Source organism: Panthera uncia (assembly GCF_023721935.1).
Source record: "Panthera uncia isolate 11264 chromosome D3 unlocalized genomic scaffold, Puncia_PCG_1.0 HiC_scaffold_8, whole genome shotgun sequence".
NCBI lineage: Eukaryota > Metazoa > Chordata > Mammalia > Carnivora > Felidae > Panthera > Panthera uncia.
In genome coordinates, this window is record NW_026057586.1 from 45,160,697 (window position 1) to 45,181,194 (window position 20,498).

General features: G+C 38.3%; 1 protein-coding gene across 2 annotated transcripts in view; it reads right to left on the minus strand.

Moving 5' to 3' along the window:
- The window catches only part of PSMA8 (proteasome 20S subunit alpha 8), a 62,040-nt gene that overhangs the window by 9,547 nt on the left and 31,995 nt on the right, over positions 1 to 20,498 (minus strand). Inside the window, exons 3-7 of one of the 2 annotated variants that reach the window (XR_007455416.1) lie at positions 18,317 to 18,441; positions 15,581 to 15,703; positions 7,555 to 7,674; positions 7,379 to 7,441; positions 3,657 to 3,823 (exon numbers count right to left, since the gene is read on the minus strand). Coding sequence is in view for 1 of the 2 variants with exons in the window: in XM_049620321.1 (XP_049476278.1) it covers positions 3,731 to 3,823; positions 7,379 to 7,441; positions 7,555 to 7,674; positions 15,581 to 15,703; positions 18,317 to 18,441 (524 nt within the window). In the remaining variant the exon portion in view is untranslated. Of the gene's footprint in view, positions 1 to 3,366; positions 3,824 to 7,378; positions 7,442 to 7,554; positions 7,675 to 15,580; positions 15,704 to 18,316; positions 18,442 to 20,498 lie in introns of those variants that run through there. The other variant, XM_049620321.1, reaches the window with a different exon arrangement.

Sequence of the window (20,498 nt, forward strand, 5' to 3'; positions counted from 1 at the left end):
CTCAGTCAGTTAAGCGTCTGACTTCAGCTCAGGTCATGATCTCGCGGTCCGTCAGTTCGAGCCCCGCGTCGGGCTCTGGGCTGATGGCTCAGAGCCTGGAGCCTGCTTCCGATTCTGTGTCTCCCTCTCTCTCTGCCCCTCCCCCGTTCATGCTCTGTCTCTCTCTGTCTCAAAAATAAATAAACGTTAAAAAAAATTAAAAAAATAAACAAATAAATAAAACTTAAAAATAAAAACAAGCGGTGAAATTATAACCATAGCATTTGGATAATGTATCCCTATTATTCCCAGATAGGAAGCATGGAAGCCACACAGCTCAGCAGTGGTTCAGAGAAGAGTCATTAACATTATATCTATTTATGGCCAGATGGATTTGGCAGTATAGACTGTCCTGTCCTCAGATCGGAAGTTGAAATTGGGAGACAGGGAGGTATTACCACCTTCTTCATTTTAACACACAAAATACGTCTCATTTCCCTTTTAAAAGAACCGGTGTTGTGTGCGGCATTTACTAGCAAAGATTTAAATAAGTCACTCCAGAACCATCAGCAAGCAATGCTGTATATTAAACTCAGATTATAAGGGAAATACACTTTTCGTTATTCCTATAACTTGTCAGAATGGGCTCAACTATTTGGCACTATGACCTTTTCAACACAAGGACCGTATCTTGTTCATCTCTGGTACCCAGCACAAAGGTAATGTTCAATCAGGCATGAGTGATTGGGGAAGGTGACTTCAAATTACTGCACCCTTAGAAGGCTTTCCGGGGCCATAACAATATATTCTTCTCTTCCTCAAGTCCTCTCATTTTTATTTCACCAGGGGTGGAATCCACTTTCAGGGGCCCTGCCTGCACTATTCATTGACCATGTGATATCTTCCCATTACTGTGATGTTCAACAAGGGCCAAAAGAAATCAGGAAACTGACTTCTACACTAAGTGAGAGATTAGATGATTCCTCTCCCCACTCTCAATTTCTGATATTTGCAACAATCTGCATAGGTCAACACAGCCCAACAAGCAAGTATTAAGTCTTAATGATAGGCAACCTGTGGAAACAAAGATGAAAGAGATGTAAATCCCAGTCCAACTTCCTGAAGGACTTGTAGTTTAGAAGGGAAAACAGACACAGAGCTTCACAGAGTTAATCCCAATTTGGGTTTAATACCCACCTTTTCATTACACAGTAATGGGGACAAATTGGGAGTCTGCTCCTTACCACTATATCCCTAGCATCTAATAGTGTCTGCCACTGAAAACACTCAATATTTGTCAAATGTTTATTATCAAATAATGTATCAAGAGTATTAAGAATTCGGGGCGCCTGGGTGGCGCAGTCGGTTAAGCCTCCGACTTCAGCCAGGTCACGATCTCGCGGTGCGTGAGTTCGAGCCCCGCGTCAGGCTCTGGGCCGATGGCTCGGAGCCTGGAGCCTGTTTCCGATTCTGTGTCTCCCTCTCTCTCTGCCCCTCCCCCGTTCATGCTCTGTCTCTCTCTGTCCCAAAAATAAATTAAAAAAAAAAAAAAAAAGTTGAAAAAAAAAATTAAAAAAAAAAAAAAGAGTATTAAGAATTCATAATGGGCTCACTGCAGTACAGCAGGGTAATGTGAACATCCTGCCCTTTACGTTGTATGTTAGGTGTGCATGTGTGTTGAGATACCTCCAGAGAGAGCTGATCACTGATTTTCAAAGTGGTGAGGTTCTTTTTCCAAAAGCCTAATATTTTATTTAGCAGGCCTTCCACTTGGGAAGCATCTTTGCTTCTGGAAAGCTAAGAGGGGCCAGAAGTGACAGGGAACAAATACTTATCTTTGATTCTAAGTTCTAAAGAAGAAAGGTATACAGTATGACTCAAAGCAAAGAATCATAGTATCGAAAACAAAACAGAGGACAAACAGAGGAAGCTGCAAAATTCCATGGTTCCTATGAAACCAGAAAGGCAGTCAGAGTGACATAAGTCAGAGTAGAGTAAGAGTGGCCTGAAGTAGAGTAGAATACAAATTGTACATTCTGCCTTAGAAAATGCCCTGCAGTGCTTCTGAGGAAGTGAAATGCATCAGCAGCAGGCCACAGGAATTTGGCCCAAGATGAATACCAGTGAGGTAGCCTTGTTAAGGTCTTTATCTCTTGCTCCCTTTTTTTAAAAAAATCTAAATTTTGTTTTATTTATTTAAGCAGGCTCCATTTTCAGCGCAGAGCCTGACACAGGGCTAGATCCCACGACCCTGGGATCGTCACCTGAGCCAAAATCAAGAGTTGGATGCTTAACCAACCGAGCTACCCAGATGCCCCAGTGTCTTTGTATCTCTTATGTATATATTTTTTTAAAGTAGGCTCCACACCCATAGGGCTTGAACTCAAGATCAAGACCTAAGCTGAGATCAAGAGTCAGATGCCTAACTAACCGAGCCACCCAGGTACGCCTATATCTCTGAAAATTCTGACTCTGCTTTCTTTTTCCCTTGCTTCAGAGCACTACAACCACCAATGGCTTAGATCGTCTTATGGCAGTTGTTCCCCCAAACGGATTCTTTTCTGTTAACATCTATTCTGAGCTTTTCATTCCTCTGCAAAAACTCAACCTCTCTCCTCTCCATTTTCAAAAAGAACATTAAAAAGAAGAAAAAGGGGGTACCTGGGTGGCTCAGTCGGTTAAGTGTCTGACACTTGGTTTGGCTCAGGTCATCATCTTAGGTTATGATCCCAACCCTGTGTTGGGGTCTGCACTGAGAATGGAGCCTGCTGGAGATTCTCTGTCTTCCTACTCCTTACCCTCTCCCCTGCTCACATGCTCTCTAAAATTAAGAGAGAGAGAGAGAGAGAGAGAGAGAGAGAGAGAAGACAAAGCTCTAAAATAGTAAGATATATAGGCTATTGTTTTTATGCCTATTAATATCCTTTGTCTTCAAAAATATAACCTCATACAGGAATTAAGCACATTTTTTTGTGGGCCCTCTGTGGACAGGGATCACTTTTTATATTTTTTTATTACTCCTAATAAGCCTAGCTCAAGGCCAAGCACTAGTAAGCACTCAGATAGCTGATGGAACATGTAACAAACCTAACATACTGGACACTGAGATAAAATAAAAACTGAAACTAAGAATTTTATATGTATCCATTTCTCTCCTTGTTTTCCTATATATAGTACCTCATTCAGATGCTCTTATAAGCTCTTACCACACTTTAACTGCCTATCTAGATTAGGCCTTTAATACTTGTTCTGTGGAAAAAAATAATGTACTGCAACTTATAAAATGACAAAGGTAAAATAAATATGATAAAATGTTTAAAAATGAAGAAGGCTCTGACAAAATTTTGGCAATTTACCAACACAAAGATGTTTTTATCATTCGTGAAGTATGACTCAGTATTCAGTTTATTTTGAAATAGCTATCTCTTTACCTGATAGTCAATACTCAAACATCAACAAATTATTAATTTTTAAAAATTAAAGTGTTTTTCTTAGGTTTGCATAAATAAGGCTCAGGCTTATATGGAATTATGACTGCTTTTAACAATTACCGAAATTTCTTTTCAAAGAATATCTTCATACTAAGTCTGTCTATGTAACAGTCTGAAGACAGCTACAGATGTGGCATTCTCAAAACAGCATATAACTATTCAATGTAATGCTGCAAACCAACTTACTTCCTTTAAAACTTCACTAAGAATTCCAAGGAGTAAAACAAAACATTAAAGTCTCCTAATGTTCATCCTAAGAATTAGGTAGTCTTCTTGGATTTTTTCTTCTCTGCTTCTTCCTTTTCCTTTTCTATTTCAGCTACTTGTAATTCAATTTCTTTGGCACTAAACATCTGAAAAGAAAAAAAAATTAAAAGCAAATTTCAATTACACCAGTAATTTCTAAATATTTCCAATATAAATTATATTTTATACATTTATATCTTATTTTTTAAAGTGTTTATTTATTTATTTTTGAGAGAGAGAGAGAAAGAGAGAGAGAGGGAGGGGCAGAGAGAGAGAGAAAGAGAATCTCAAGCAGGCTCCAAACTGTTAGGCAGAGCCTGACGTGGAGTTCGAACTCACAAACCATGAGATCATAACCTGAGCCAAAATCAAGGGTCAGATGCTTAACCACTTGACCCACCCAGCAGGTGCCCCTATACATTTATATTTACTCTTTCTTTCTGTTTCTGTTTCTTCTGTCTTTCTTTCTTTCTTTCTTTCTTTCTTTTTCTTTCTTTCTTTCTGAGACAGGCAGTGCAAGTGAGTGAGGGACAGAGAGAGATGCAAGAGAGAGGGAGAGAGGCAGAGAGAGAGGGAGACAGAGAGGGAGAGAGACAGAGAGGGAGAGAGAGGCAGGGATCACCTGAAATGGAGCCTGTGTTTTTTGTTTTTGTTTAAACCTGCAACAGGGCTCACGGTCAACCAAAGTGGAGCTCAAGCTCACCCAAAGTGGGGCTTGTGCTCACCTGAAATGGGTATTTATATTTTCTATTTAAACTTTAACTTTATATCTGCAAATATATAATATGTATATAAGCAACATATTTATAACAAATATGGACAAAACTTAACTCCATGACATTTCCACTATCATTGTGTTAAAAAAGAAAGGAGGGCAGAATGTTATATTGCATTACATATCATATATATGACTATAACTCTGAAAACATTTAAATGCAGACTCATTCTGTTTATGGGCAAGTAACTCATTGCCGAACTCCCCACTCCTCTCCACTCCACTGTCTGACTGTCTAATAGGTTGGCCTGTTTTACCAGCCACGAGAAGAGCCAAAGCGGCAGGGAGAAGGTGACTTACACTGCTGTGTTTACAGCTCCCTCACTACAGTGTGAAGCAAAAACAGCTTTTATTTTATACAAATCAATTTTATTGTATTGAAAAGTAAAGAGGGGAGCAACTCGCTCAAGGTCACACTACTAAATATACCAGTGTGTTGGAACTTAGGTCTCTGTAACTCTAAACTTAAACCCAGGTCTATCCAATTCCAAAGCACATGCCCTGTGTGTTACACAGCGTATCGTGAAACAGCGTGTGGAGAGGCAGTGTAACTTTGCTGCCAGTGCGCATACCATCCTAGCACTCCTAAGTAAAAATATATGCACGCCTGGGTGTGTCTATCCCTGTGGGTAGACATGTACGCGATGGAGCTGGAGAGGCGAGTCTGGCCTCAGTGCTTTTGTGTCCTTGTGCTGTTGGTGCATCTGTCCTGAGACCCTCGACAGCAGGGATGACAACACGGCCCAGTTCCCATCTCTACACTCCATCTCAGCACCGTGGTTATTTTTGGGGGGCCGTGCAGGGGCAGGACCTCCACCCATTTCCCCATTTCTCTTAGTCATTGAAGCTTTGCCGCTGCCGTATCCTCACCTCCCCGTCTTCTGGCTGACCGGTACGAGGTGCAAATGTTGTGTCGGAACAAACGACAACAACACAACTCAAAAAACAAAAGGCCCACTGCTCCACCCAATGCTGACTTTAATACTGTATCCCCTTGAAATACTTCCTTCAAAACAGAAAGTATATGTAAAATAATCCTTCTTAGTATACTTTTCATATGGTTTCCCATGCTTTACGTGCTTTTTACACTCTCGGCTAGAGAGCTGGCAAACTGTACCGTGTACAGTTCTACCTAAGGAACAGTGGTGAACCGAATTTCAAATGTTCTTTAGCCAGTGAGTCCTCCATCACAATACTCTGGACAATTTATTTTGTGCCTCTGCAGTTTCAACCCATAATGGTTAACAAAAGGTACAGACTTGCCTCAAAGAAATACAGAAAGGTTGTCACACCAGGTATTAAAATTTATGTCTCACAGAGGCTCAAGGCACTTCTAACTGAAAAGGAGAGACAATAGATAAAAACCAGTAGACAAGAGGAGTAGAGGGTTTCTGACATAATGAAGGATAATATTACGTTAGAAGCCTGGAGGGCCAACAGTTATACTAACGGTAGCTGAATGACACTGGCTGGAACCTATCTTGATTTTCAGAAGATGTAAAAAGACGGGAAGAATAACTGCTTTCTACAGAATACCTTGTTTTATTGTGCATCGCAAATACTACATTTTTAATCAATTGTTGGGGTTTTAATTTCTTTTGAGTAAGCTCTACATCCAACGTGGGGCTTAAATTCACAACCCCAAGATCAAGAGTCACATACTCGACCAACCAAGCCAGCCAGACACCCCTGCATTTTTTACAAATTGAAGGTGTGTGGCAACCCTCCATCAAGCAAGTTTATTGGCACCACTTCTCCAACAGCATTTGCTCACTTTGTGTCTGTGTCACATTTTGGTAGTTCTCAGGTTTCAAATTTTTTCATTACTATTATATTTGTTATGGTGATCTGTAATCAGAAATTATGACTCACTGAAAGCTCAAATATTGGCTCGCATTTTTTAGCACTGTAATTTTTTAACATTCAATTTTTGAAAGAGAGAGCATGCAGGGGAGGGGCAGGAGGCAGGGAACAGACTATCTGAAGTGGGCTCCATGCTGACAGCAGCAAGCCCAATGCGGGGCTTGAACTCATGAACTGCGAGATCATGACCTGAGCCGAAGTCTGATGCTCAACCAACTGAGCCACCCAGGCACTGCAGCATTGTATTTTTTAATTAGGTACATTGTTTTTGTTTTTTTTAGACAAAATGCACACTTAAAGAGACTACAGTATAGTGTAAATATAACTTTTACATGCATTGGGAAACCAAAAAATTCATTTGACTTGTTTTGTGGCAATATTGGCTTTTTTTTTCTTTCTTTCTCTCTTTTTTTTTTTTTTAGAGAATGTGTGTGTACGTGCAAGAGTCGGGGAGGGTCAAGGGAGAGAGAAAATCTCAAGCAGACTCCACGTCCATGGCACAGAGCCTGACTCGAGGCTCAGTCTCACAACTGTGACATCACCACCTGAGCTGAAATCAACAGTTGGATGCTCAACCAACTGAGCCAACCAGGTGGCCCTGCAATACTGGCTTTATGGCGGTGGTTGGAACTGAATCCTCAGCATCTTCGAGGTGTGCTTGTTTATGGTGCTGGGAATAAATATCCATAGGCAATGTTCTATACCAACCCCATACATGACTGGCTCAGTAGGGGTTCCTGCCTCGAAGAATACATACTAAATGGGGTAGGACTACATACAGATCTCAGCACCTCTAAGTCTTCGCAAAGGACCAGGGATAGGTAAGTGCTCACAATAAGCACATGCGAATTAGTGAACATTAGCCTACAGAAACAAAACCGAAGTCATCATGTTGCCAGTAGATGCTAATGGAGTTTTCAGGCATTTAATGAAGATTCACAGGCGTCAACATCTTGACAAGATTCAACTGTTGTCAAATTACTTTATACTACATATGTTTTTTCCTCTTTGGTTAATGACTTACCTTCAAAGGCTGGTTTCTTCTTATTATAGCAAGTTCAATGTTTTTTCCACCAGACTGGACAACCTAATGTAGAATAAGCACAATAGTAGAATTACTTCAGCAAATTTTACTTTTTGAAGCAAATAGATAAGGGAAAAAAACATGTTTTCCTGAATATGCTTTATTAGATCACTTACTTCTAGCAAAGCTCTTATTGCTAATTTGATAGCTTCATTGTCGTTTGCTATAGCATCTTCTGTGTAATTCTTTTCTAGAAATTCTCGGACAGTTTTAGCACTTCGGCCTATTGCATTTGCCTTGAAAAATAAGATAATTATTAATATCATTGCAGTATGAATGAATTTATGGTTACTCATGGAGAGTTTACTACCACATTTCTTAGTGTAATTACTACGTGAAAATTGTAGTTTTGAAAAATTAGCTAACATTTCAGCAGCTCATTTTGTTACTACATGAATAATCTGTAATGTTGGTATGACTTATCTTCAAACATACCACTGTCTTGTCCTGGTCAATGCTTTCTACTACTTTAATGGCTTCCAACTCCTTGATAACCAGAAAAGACTGAAACAGTTGAAATTCCAAAAGAGGTAGAGAGGAAAGGAGGTATAACTTTGTAATACAGTACAAAAGGAAGAAAGAAAATAGGAAAAAAGGACATTGGCATGAAGAAGAAACTGTTTATATGAATAGGACCATGCGTACCATTTTCTTAGAACCTAGAATGGTCACCTAATTACTGATTATCTTTGATTCTGTAAATGAAAGAAGATTCTTCTGTTCCATTCCCCATTTTTCTTTGTTCCTTCGAAATTTTCTTCAGATGAAGGAAAGAGGTGAACGATTGCCCTGGCTGCATGGCCACGCGTAATATATATATTTCGTTCAGTCAAAATATCTAGACGAGGGGCGCCTGGGTGGCTCAGTCAGTTAAGCGTCCGACTTCGGCTCAGGTCATGATCTCGTGGTCCATGAGTTCGAGCCCCGCGTCGGGCTCTGTGCTGACAGCTCAGAGCCTGGAGCCTGTTTCGGATTCTGTGTCTCCCTCTCTCTCTGACCCTCCCCCATTCATGCTCTGTCTCTCTCTGTCTCAAAAATAAATAAACTGTAAAAAAAAAAATTATAAAAAAAATAAATATCTAGACGAGTATTAGTGATGATAATGAGGATGATAACAGTAGTTCATATTAACAGAGCACTTACGTGCCAGGCACTATGCTGAGCATTTTGCATGGATTCTCTCATTCAACCATCACAAAAACAATTAAATAATTACTAACCCCAATTCACAAATGAAGAAATGGGAGGTTGGAAATGTCAAAACGAGCTTTCTCATCCTCAGCACTATTAACATTTCGAGCTGGATAATTCTTTGCTTGGGCGCTGCCCTGTGCATTGTAGGATGCGTAGCAGCCTCTACCCACTAGATGCCAGTAGCATCCCCCACCCCAGTTGTGACAACCAAACAGGCCTCTAGATATTGCCAAATGTCTCTCAGTGGGTACAAAATCAGCCCAATTTGTGAACCAGTGCCTTAAGTAATTTTACCCAAGATCTCGGAAGACCGGGTAAGTAGAAGAGCTGAGCTTTGAAACCAAGTAGTTTGAAGTGACAGTCCAAGCTCTGAACTTTATACACTGTGCTGCCACCTGACCCTTCGCTTTGATGATTTTAGAGAGTGAGAGGAACCAGCAGAAAAGTCCATCCTTTCAATGAAGGATCCTGGCAGTGAATGAGGGAAAGTCTTAGTTCTAAGTGGTTATGGTTAGTTTTGATTATAAGAAAGAGATCTCAAAAGAGATTTTAGGAAGTGAGCATGAAAGCCTACCTTTTGTACTGCCTGACAGTGTATTGTTCCTGTTAGCAGAAGATTATTTTTATTTCACAGAACTTTTTCTATGCCTTTATATTTTAGAGGACTAAAATAAATAGTTGTGAAATTTTAAATTGAATCTTGTGGCTTTGAAATTTCACTAAGATCAAAGGTAAAGACTGGTATGACTTTGGAGTATTATTAGCTACTAGTTTTGGGGGGATAACTAGGTGTTGCTATGAGAGGAAGAACATAAGGTAGTGGTTTATCCAAAAAATCTCACTGAGCCCTTAAAGGTCACCTTATAAATTCCTGGTGACTTTCCTGTCCAATTCTCCTAATTGCTAATATAAAAATTCTTTAATTCTTATCTACTTGACTGGTTTCTTAAGATCTTCTTGCCATGCTCAAGTCCCCACCCTTTCTCCCAACCCTTCGCCCACCCCTCCCCCAGCCCACTTCAGAAGACTCTGATAGTCTTGCAGTATTTTTTCCTGCCTGTAATGATTAATGATGATTTCTATAGCAAAGATCATTAGCAGCCAATGCCAATATCCATTCTTCCTTTGTGACAGAACTCTAGGCAATGTGCCTGCTGAAAAGTAGGATTTCCTAGCCCCAGCTACCAGTAGGAATAGATAAGTGGAAATAAATGGGTGGAATTTCTAGAAACCTTTGGTACCTGGAATGCAGACAGGTTGGCTGGAGATCTAGCAGCCACTTTGAGAGCATGGGCAAAGACTATGATAATAAAAGAGACAAATACCAGTGACCATCTATCCTCAAACTTCTAAGTATATGAGAAAAATAAACCCTTATATGTTAAGAATCATCACATCCCTGTTGTTAAGAGCCAAAACAATACCTTGCAGATGTATCTTGGTATATCTTAAAGATATACAGAAAAAATATTGATAAGGCCATTTTGGCAGCAATACTTTATTTACTATTAGAATTTCTTAGCTGATGAGTAATAGAACAATGTTATCCTTTGTGTGGTCTCATACGGAATGTATGAAAGCTTGATGACTCTTGGAACTTTCTCCCTTTCTTTTAAGTCCACTCTAATCAGTCTCTCGTCACTATGAGAAGTTCCTGTCAAGGTCACCAATGACCTGCCCATTGCCAAATCCAGTCATTTCACTTTTCATCTGACTCAGTGGCACTGACTCAGCTGATCAACTCTTCTTGGAATGGTATTTTCACTTGTGATCCAGGATGCCACTCTCTGGGTACCCTTCCTTTACAGACTATGCTGGCTCCTTCCCCATCTTCCACTGGTCCAATGCCCCTAACCTAGATTATTATTGGACATAGCCTTCTAACTTGTTTGCCTGCTTCGACCTTACTATACAGTCTATTTCAATACAGCAGCCACACAGATACTTTAAAAATATAAAAGCCAGATCATGTTATTCTATTATGCAAAAAAATCAAATGGCTCTCTACATCGCCCTATTTAATATGCAAGTCCTACAATGGCCTTTTTGACCCTGTAAGATCAGTCCCCTCCTGCTTCTTACTTCATCCTTCATCACTATCTTTCTGCAGTCACCACAGCACAGTCATATGCTCTGCATACAGCTTGATGTCTCACAGATATGGAACATACTGCTGCCTTATTGGTTCCTGTTTGGAATACCACAGAAATAACTACCTGGCTCACTCCTTTACTTTCTTCAGGCCTCTGTTCACATATCACTTTTTCAAAGGTGCTTTCCCTGACTACCTTACCTACCAATCACATCCTCTCCTCCCAACCTGTTCTTTTTCCCCAAAGGATTTATGTTACATGTATACCATCAGTACATATTTTTGTTATCTCTGTATCCCCAGAACCTAGAACAATATTTGATATGCAATTCAAATATTTATAGATGGAATATTTTTTTAAGTATTTTTTTTTTTTTTTTGAGAGAGTGTGAGCATGCATGTGAGTGATGGAGGGGCAGAGAGAGAGGGAGAGAGACAATCCTAAGCAGGTTTTGCATTGTTAATGTAGAGCCCAATGTGGGGCTTGATCTCATGAACTGTGAGATCATACTATGAGCCCAAATCAACAGTCAGACACTTAACCGATTGAGCCCCCCAGGAACCCCTAGAGGGAATATTTGTTAAATGATGGACTCTTTATATATTTTACTTTGTAACTTTTGATAGTGAATTATCTTTGGGAATCCTACACTACAATATCTCTGGCACAGAGGTATCTTCAACTCACAGGATTATTGCTCTGGTACTCAATTTCTTCTTTATTTCTGGCCCCTTAGGATTTTGTCCTTTTTGTAAGTTCAGCTATGCATTAAAAACATGTTAATGACCATTCTAGTATTCTATGTGGTTGCAGGAGGATTTCTGATTAATATAATTTAATGTAATGTGCCAAACCCCAGAACCCATTACTCCAAGTAAAAATAATATTTTCTGCAATATGAAAACATAAGAAGAAAAATATTTCAAAAAGGGTGTTTCCACTGATCTGGATACTGCCAGAACTACACAGCTAACTGATTTCTTAAGACTCTTCTGTCATGGAAGGGGCAGCTATATGCCTTTATTGGAAGAGAAACTTACTCCGGATAGGAGTTTTATTTCCCTGTAACAAATGCCTCACCTTCTGTGAACTTCCTGAATGTTTTCTTCACCATGATGGTATCCTACAAAACACTGCTGGTGACCAAGGAGGAACTGAGAGAATATACTTGTGCCCATAGGATTCACTGCTCTTATGTTCTGTAATCCTAAAGAAGCCAGCCTAGTAAAAATAGGGAATAGCCAACTGAAGACTCAGTTATAGCACCAGGGGTGTGTGTGTGGGGTGGGGGTGTGGGGGCGGGCAGCATCTTCTGAAGCCAGGTTTATGTTCGACAAGATCCTCTTGTGTGCCTGGAAACAGGATCATAGCCACAAATCTAGGAGTCAAGGGATAGATGTCTCATTAAACCCCTGATACCCCACTAATAAAATTTTTGCTTCTAAGGTTGTTTCAGTTTATTTAAAAAAAAAATTTTTTTTATGTTTATTTATTTTTGAGACAGAGACAGACAGAGCATGAACAGGGGAGGGTCAGAGAGAGAAGGAGGCACAGAATCTGAAACAGGCTCCAGGCTCCGAGCTGTCAGCACAGAGCCCGACGCGGGGTTCGAACTCACGGAGTGTGAGATCATGACCTGAGCCACAGTCGGCTGCTTAACCGACTGAGCCGACTGAGCCACCCAGGCGCCCCAGGTTGTTTCAGTTTAAAGGTCCTAGTTCCCAAGTTGGCAGCGTGGTAGGGGAGGGAGAAGAGGCAATGTTCTACTAGGGGATATAACAATAATTTCACTGAACTAGAAGCTGAGACTTCCACTTGGCAATTTTGGACTCCTCATGCCGTTGAACCAGTAGGCAAATAATGGGTTACTGTGAGGATGGTATGATTGATTCTGATTATCAAGGGAAATAAAGTTACTATTATACAATGGGACCAGGGAGATGTCTTGTACTCAAGGGATTTTCTGGAGATCTCTCTTATTATTCCCATATAAAGCGAAAAAAGTTAACTCAAGGCTCTATAAGCCATTAAGGCAGGATCACTAATGGACCATAATCTTAAAAAAACAAAAGTCTGTGTTAACATGCCAGATAAAGAACCTCAACAAACCGACCAAAGTGCTGGTAACAGTTATTTCTGTTCTCATTTCTGCAACAGGTCAGGTGGCCAGAGTTTATATTTTTAACTTCCCATTTCCATAATTCATTTCATGCGTCCTCTCTCTGTGCCTTGTAAAAAACTACATCCTAGCACTGTGAAAGTGTTGGCTCCACATGGTACCACAGCCATGTCCTCAACAGCCCATTGTATCACTTTATCAGGCTACTTGGTAAAAAACAAACCATAGAAATGAAAAAAACAAAAAAACCCCACCTGATCTCATGGCTAAAGTGCTATATATAGTTTCCCCAAAACAGAAATAAAGCCAGAAGATTTTATTCTACCTTTCAAGACTGGATATCAGAATTTATATAACACACATAAAGAATCACGTGGCCTAAGCATGAGGTAGCGGAAGGAACACTGTACTAATAAGGCAGAAGACCCTAAGTTCTAATGACAGTTTTGTCATTAACTAGTGGTGTGGCTTTTTAAAAAAATCACTTGACTCCTGAGTCTCACTTACCAAATACGTAAAATGAAAAAGTTTCCAAATGTTTTTTTGTTATCATGTTTTTAAGTTGCATTTGATTTCAACTAAAATCCTACAAGAAAGTACAATGTGTGAAATCAGTAAAATGGTTATGGGGTATACATGTGTGCAGGTGTATGCACACACTGTTCACACCCTCCACCTCTACCACATGTTCTTCAGACACCACGGCAAAGCATAGTTTCAGACCTAATGATAAATGAAATCCCCCAAATTAAAAAAAAGTCCATAATTTTCCTAACTAGTTGACTTTGCAATAAAAGTGTTTCTCTGTATGGCCCTAGGGAGCAAACAGATTAAAATGAAAAATTATGTAAACTTGGAAACTATTATGTTATGATATTGAAATGAAATGTAATGATGTAATAATTAATACAAACAGAAGATGGCAGACTTCAAAATATTTTGAGAAAGGCTATAATAACTTGTTGAAAGTATAGATTTGGGAAACATAAGAAATCTAGTACGTGTAAAAGATTTCTTAAATTGGCAGAAAAAAGTCTGGTATTTGCAGCAGGCAAATTCACAGTTTCTGATTACCAATCAGTTTGTCCAGGTAACTTAAAAGAAGGTGTGTAGCTTACACAAATATTCAGATCTTTGTGGCAAGAATATAATCCACTGTTTTACTGGCCTGGTTAATTGGTTTATAAAACAGAATGAGTGTGATTAGCCCAAAAAACTCCTTTAGTTAATACAAACATAAAGACCAAGGTAATATTTCCCCATTAATTTATTTGGCTCTTATTTTTATATTTAATTTTAATTTAATTATTATTTTTTTTTTAGAGAGAGTGTGTGCACAAGTGAGCAAAGGGCAGAGAAACGGAGAGAGAGAATCCCAGGAGGGGCAGAGAGAGAGAGGGAGGGGATGGGGGAGAGAGAGAGAGAGAGAGAGAGAGAGAGAGAGAGAGAGAGAGAGAAAAGCGAGGCTCACCTGAAATGGGGCTCGTGTTTACCCAAAGCAGGGCTTGAGATCACCTGATATGGGACTTGAACTCATGAACTGTGAGATCATGACCTGAGCCGAAGTCAGATACTTAACGACTAAGCCACCCAGGTCCCCTATTTGACTTTTAATAACAGTAAAATAAACTCTTCATGAAATTTTTTTTTAAGCTTATTTATTTGAGAGAGAGAGAGAGAGCGCGCGAGCGTGCAAGTGTGTGTGAGTAGGGGAGGGGCAGAGAGGGAGAGAAGGAATCCCAAGCAGGTTCCCTGCTGTCAGTGCAGAGCCCAATGTGGGAATCTATCTCATGAACCATGAGATCATGACCTGAGCCAAAATCAAGAATCAGATGCTTAACTGACTGAGCCACCCAGGCGCCCTCATGAAATTATTTAAAGCTTGGGTGTTTAAACTTTAATAATATAAAAAATTATTTAGATTTTATGGGGTACTTCTATATTTATATATGAGAATATACAAAAACTTCTTTCTGGAAACTGTCACTAGTTTCCCTAGGCCCTGGACTTTTGTATTAGATTTGAATGTACCATTAAGCAAAGTTAGTATTTAGGTACTGAAACAGGAATGACAACTTATCCAGAAAACAAACTATATTCCAAGAATTATGTGGAGAAAATTGTAATGTACTGCCATATAAATTGTACCCCAAACCGATTCATAGTTTGGGGTACTCTAAGTCTCGAATAAAGGATGCATGAAATACTTCACTATGGGGCTTAAATGCTCATTCAATTGTGTGTTAACAGCAACTGGATATATCTCTTATTTGGCCATTTACATATACTTAGGTTTGTCACATCTTTTCAAAAGGAAAAGACCTTGTGATTAATAAAACAAAGTGTTTGTCTATCCATCAAAAACCATCGTAGTTGCTGACTAGCTAAATGGTTACATAAAGTTTGTACCACCATCAGTATTTTAATGCAACAAGGGGCGCCTGGTTAAGCGTCCGACTTCGGCTCAGGTCATGATCTCACGGTCCGTGAGTTCAGGCCCAGAGTCGGGCTCTGTGCGGACAGCTCAGAGCCTGGAGCCTGTTTCAGATTCTGTGTCTCCCTCTCTCTCTGCCCCTCCCCCACTCATGCTCTCTCTCTGAGAAATGAATAAACCTTAAAAAAATTAAGAAAAATATTTTAATGCAACAATTTTTGTCATGTCCCTGAAAACGATAAAACTTTACTGTGAATACATTTACTTAACTTCTAAACTATATTAACAAATTCATGACTTACCTTCCAAGCATGGTAAGTACCAGAGGGATCAGTCTGATATAATCTTGGGATACCATCATCATCAAAACCTACAATTAAGGCAGAAATGCCAAAAGGTCTTCGCCCATTGCTTTGTGTATATTTCTGAAAAATAAAGTGTTTTTCAACTACTTTTGCTATGAGGCCATACAAAGAACAGCACTATTACTTACCAACTAAGAAATTCTAATAGTATTCTGTATTTCTTTAAGATCCTCTTTCTGACTTCTTCTGGAGTAACTTCAATCCATGATGAAATTTTAATGAAATTAATGCATCCAGTATGTAAAATTAAATAATTAAGAGTGCTTATATATGGTCTTAAAACTATTTTCTCATTGCTTTATATGCTTTTTGGTAACATAACTAGACTATAATCTTGTTAATATAGCAGAGAACTGTATATGTCACGCCATTTTGGTTCCCACCTAGTAAAGCTGATTTTAGTGAGCTGTGCTTTGGAAGGAAGTCCTTGGGGTTTACTCTGAGAGATACTACAGTTGTCACTATTATAATCAGTACTTTTACTTGATACTATTATCAAGGATATTCTGTTCACTCTATACTAAGTTATCTCTACAGAAAACCCAACTAAGAGATTTCTTTCAGTTCCCAAACAAGGAAACCTTTATCTCTCTGGAAGAAAAAGCATTTTTTTTTTCTTCCCAGACAACAGGGCACTGGAAGCCAATTGTATTTCTTTTTACTTTAGTGCCAGGAACTTCCTGAGAGTGGAATTCCCACTAATTCTGAGACTGGTGCCCCTAGAAGTCGTGCACAGGGCAGCCCTGACAGAAAGCTCAAGTCCACACCTTTTTTTCATTTCATTATTATATATTTTTATTAGCCACTTCAAATTTTGAATGCAAATAGTTGTGCTACAAATATAAATAAACTCTTAATGAGCAGGGTTTGTGTCTTTATTCTCCTGTATTTCTTAATATTCTTAGTTCACACAGAGGTATGAAGTAAATGTTTTGTAAATATACCTCAGAGGAGAGACCCTCTTATTTGCTTAAACAACCATGTTTTTTTTTTTTCTTTAATGAAAAGTAGTACTTGCACAGGGTTAAAATAATTTAAAAGTACAAAAGGAGTACATAAAAGATCTCTTTTGTCTCACAGCCCCAGGCCCCTTCCCAGTAGCAACCCCACTATTACAGGTTTACAATGTATATTAAATGTTCTGTGTATAGCCTTTATATATCTAGAAGAAAAACTAAAGCCACAATTGGGAACCTTGTATATACAATGCTCTACATCTTGTGTTTTAATGGGTACCTTTTTAACGGCTGAGAAAATCAAACCAAAATAAAGTAGAAAAATATAAAAATGTTGGACTTCCTTGAGACATGAATTAAAAAAAAAAAACAAAATAGGGTAATTTTTTATAAGTATATAGTCTAAAAGTTTAGTATCTAGAATATATAGTCTATAAAGAAATCTCTACATGGACAATGACAAAATCCATGCCAGAAAATATTCTAAATGCTTTAGATGTATTAATCATTTAATCCACAATGCAGCTCAACGAACTAGGTATTATTGTAATGTTTATTCCATAAAGAAGAAAATTTAAAAAAAACAGACTAAATAGTGTGCTCACGGCATTAACTAGAAAGTAGCAAAGCCAGGATTCAAACCCCCAATGTGCTCCTGGAGGCGCATTCTTAACCACCAAGAGTGCCTGTCAAAAGGAAAGATAGTTTACACTAGAAGAAATGAAAATAGCAAATGAACATGTGGGAAAAAAATCAACCTCACTACTAATTATAAAATACAAATTAAAACAACTATTACAGTACTATGTTATACTTATTTGCGAAATAAAAGAAAAATGGAAACCCAAGGCTGATGATCCTTCAGGGATACATTTATGCATTGCTGGTTGCACAATAAAAATTGGTTCAATCTTTTTACCAAGCAATTTAGCTACATATAACAAGAGTCTTAAAACCAATTACAATCTCTAATCTAGTAATCTCATACTGAAAATTAATTTAACAATATAATTCAAAAAAGAAAACTAAAAGCTATGACAAAGATAGAGTAATGCTATTAAAGTACTAAATTGAGAAAGGGAATGAGAAAGGGAAAGAAACTGGAAACAATCTAAATAATTTCCAGTGAGCAACTGGAAACAGTATTACATAGTAAGAATGGTAAGTATGCATAAGGACTATGCTGGCATACATAAAGGGCACATAAAATGAGAGTAAGAGAATACTTATATACATCATGATTCTATGTAATGTCAACCTGTGTATCTATGTATGGATTCAGAAGTCAAATCCAAACATGATCAGTTTTGTTTAGGTTTGCAGGTGAAAGAATCATGGGTATTTCTTTAGTAAACTTAAAAGAAAAGAAAAAGGTTTTCACTACTGTATCACGAGAAGTACAGAAATCCTCTTAAAATATGAGATTTATTGCTCTTTTAAATTTTAATAGAATTCCCAGAATTGATAGTGACTGAGATTTCTAACGATCAAATCAATCCAGTCCATTGGAATAAGAGAGCGAATATGAAGTAAATGTGAGAAGGAATAAGGAGTTTAGTAGATTTAATGGATTACATGAAGTAAATGTGAGGAGGAATAAGGAGTTTAGTAGATTTAATGGATTAAATGACTGGAGTGCTTATAGTATTCCCATGACAGGAACCATAATGATGCAAAAGAAGAAAGCCTGAAGAAATCTGTCGGAATACTGGCTTACCTGCTTCAAGGTTGCTATGAAGCGAGTTATATATTCCACAGTTACTGGATCCTCAACTGTAAGCTTATGACTCTGGCACTCCACACGGGCTCTGTTTATTACCACTCTAGCATCAGCAGTCAGTCCTATAAAAGTAGGCAATGCGTTATTTAAAAAATGGCTTTTTTCTTATCAAAAGGGTTTTTTTAAAGCTACTATGAAATCTTTCTTGTAATGTCCATTTTTATCAATATATACCCATTATAAACAATTTGTAATTCTTGTAAAATAGAGTATCACTTGTCTGACATTCAACACTTAAACCGATTCATTCTTATTTGCTTTCAAAAAAAATCTTATTTATTTTGATTCAGCATGGGCCCGACGTGGGGCTTCATCCCATGACCAAGAGATCATGACCTGAGCCAATATCAGGAATCGGATGCTTAACTGAGTTACCCAGGCACCCCTTATTTACTTTTTAAAGAAAATGGTTTATTTTGAATTTTTTAAAATTTATTTATTTATTTTGAGAGAGAATGAGAGAGTGAGCAGGGGAGGGGTAGAGAGAGAGGGAGAGAGAGAGAGAATCCCAAGCAGGCTCCACACCATCAGCATGGAGCCTGATGTGGGGCTTGAACTCACGAATCATGAGATCGTGACCTGAGCCAAAACCAAGTGTCAAGCACTTAACTGACTAAGCCACCCAGGCACCCCAAGAAAATGGTTTTAAAGAATAGTAGTTAGATACTAGCATTAAGTAAACTATTTCTCAAAGATCAAAATGGTTTAATTCACAGTAGCTGAGCTGGTTATTAGGTTTTACTAACCATTTTCTAAAAATCTCTGTAGTTATAGTTTTTAAAAATGTTTAAGTTTATTTATTTAGAAAGAGAGAATTCAAGCAGGCTCCACGTTGTCAGTGCAGAAACGGACCTGGGGCTAGATCACATGAACCATGAGATCATGTCCTGAGCTGAAGTCAAGAGTCAGACACTTAACCAGCCAAGCCACCTAGGTGCCCCTGTAGTTGTTTTTTAAAACCTATTTTTGGAGAAGATATCAGTGGCAGACTGATCAAAGGCTGAGGGTTTATCCTGGTTCCAAAATCAATATACTTATTACCTAAATTATGAAGTAAGCTGGCTTTCTCCTTATGAAAACAATATTACTTCATTATCAAAAATCTATCCATTGCCTTCAAAATGCATTCAGTATAACTGTGACATACCACTTCTCAGCTTTTTGTCTAAAATTAAGGGTTTGAAAATCAAGAATTTTAAAACAGAAAAAGAAAACACTGTCTTCCTTTTGCCATACCAAAACATCATGTAATTGATTCTCAATACTTTATAAGGAAATAAAATGTTTCTATAAAAAACTGACCTAAAAAATGCAACAGTTGCAAACATTTCATTCATTCATTCGTTTATTTATTATTTTTAAAAATTTAAATCCAAATTAGTTAACATACAGTGTAATAATAATTTTAGGAGTAGAATTTAGTGATTCATCACTTACATATAACACCCAGTGCTCATCCCAACAATGTGATATCCTCCTTAATGCCCCTCACCCCTGTAGCCCTTCCCCCCCACCCAACACTGCGCTAGCAATGCTCAGTTTGTTCTCTGTATTTAAGAGTCTCTTATAGTTTTTCTGTGTTTTTATAATAGTTTTGCCTTCCTTCCCTTATGTTCATCTGTTTTGTTTCTTAAATTACATGAGTGAAATCTTATATTTGTCTTTCTCTGACTGACTTATTTCTCTTAGCATAATATAATCTAGTTCCATCCACATTGTTGCAAATGGCAAGATTTCATTCTTCTTGATTGTCGAGTAATATTCCATCGTATATATATACACCACTTCTTCTTTATCCATTCATCAGTTGATGGACATTTTGGCTCTTTCCATACTTTGGCTATGGTTAATAGTGCTGCTACAAACACTGGGGTGCACGTGCCTCTTTGAATCAGCATTTTTGTATGCTTTGGATAGACACCTAGTAGTGCAATTGCTGGGTCATAGGGTAGTTCTATTTTTAACTTTTTGAGGAACCTCCATACTATTTCCCAGAGTGGCTACATCAGTTTGCATTCCCACCAGCAGTGCAAAAGGGTGGTTCTTTCTCTGCATCCTTGCCAACATTTGTTGTTTCTGAAGTTGTTAATTTTAGCCATTCTGACAAGTGTGAGTGGTA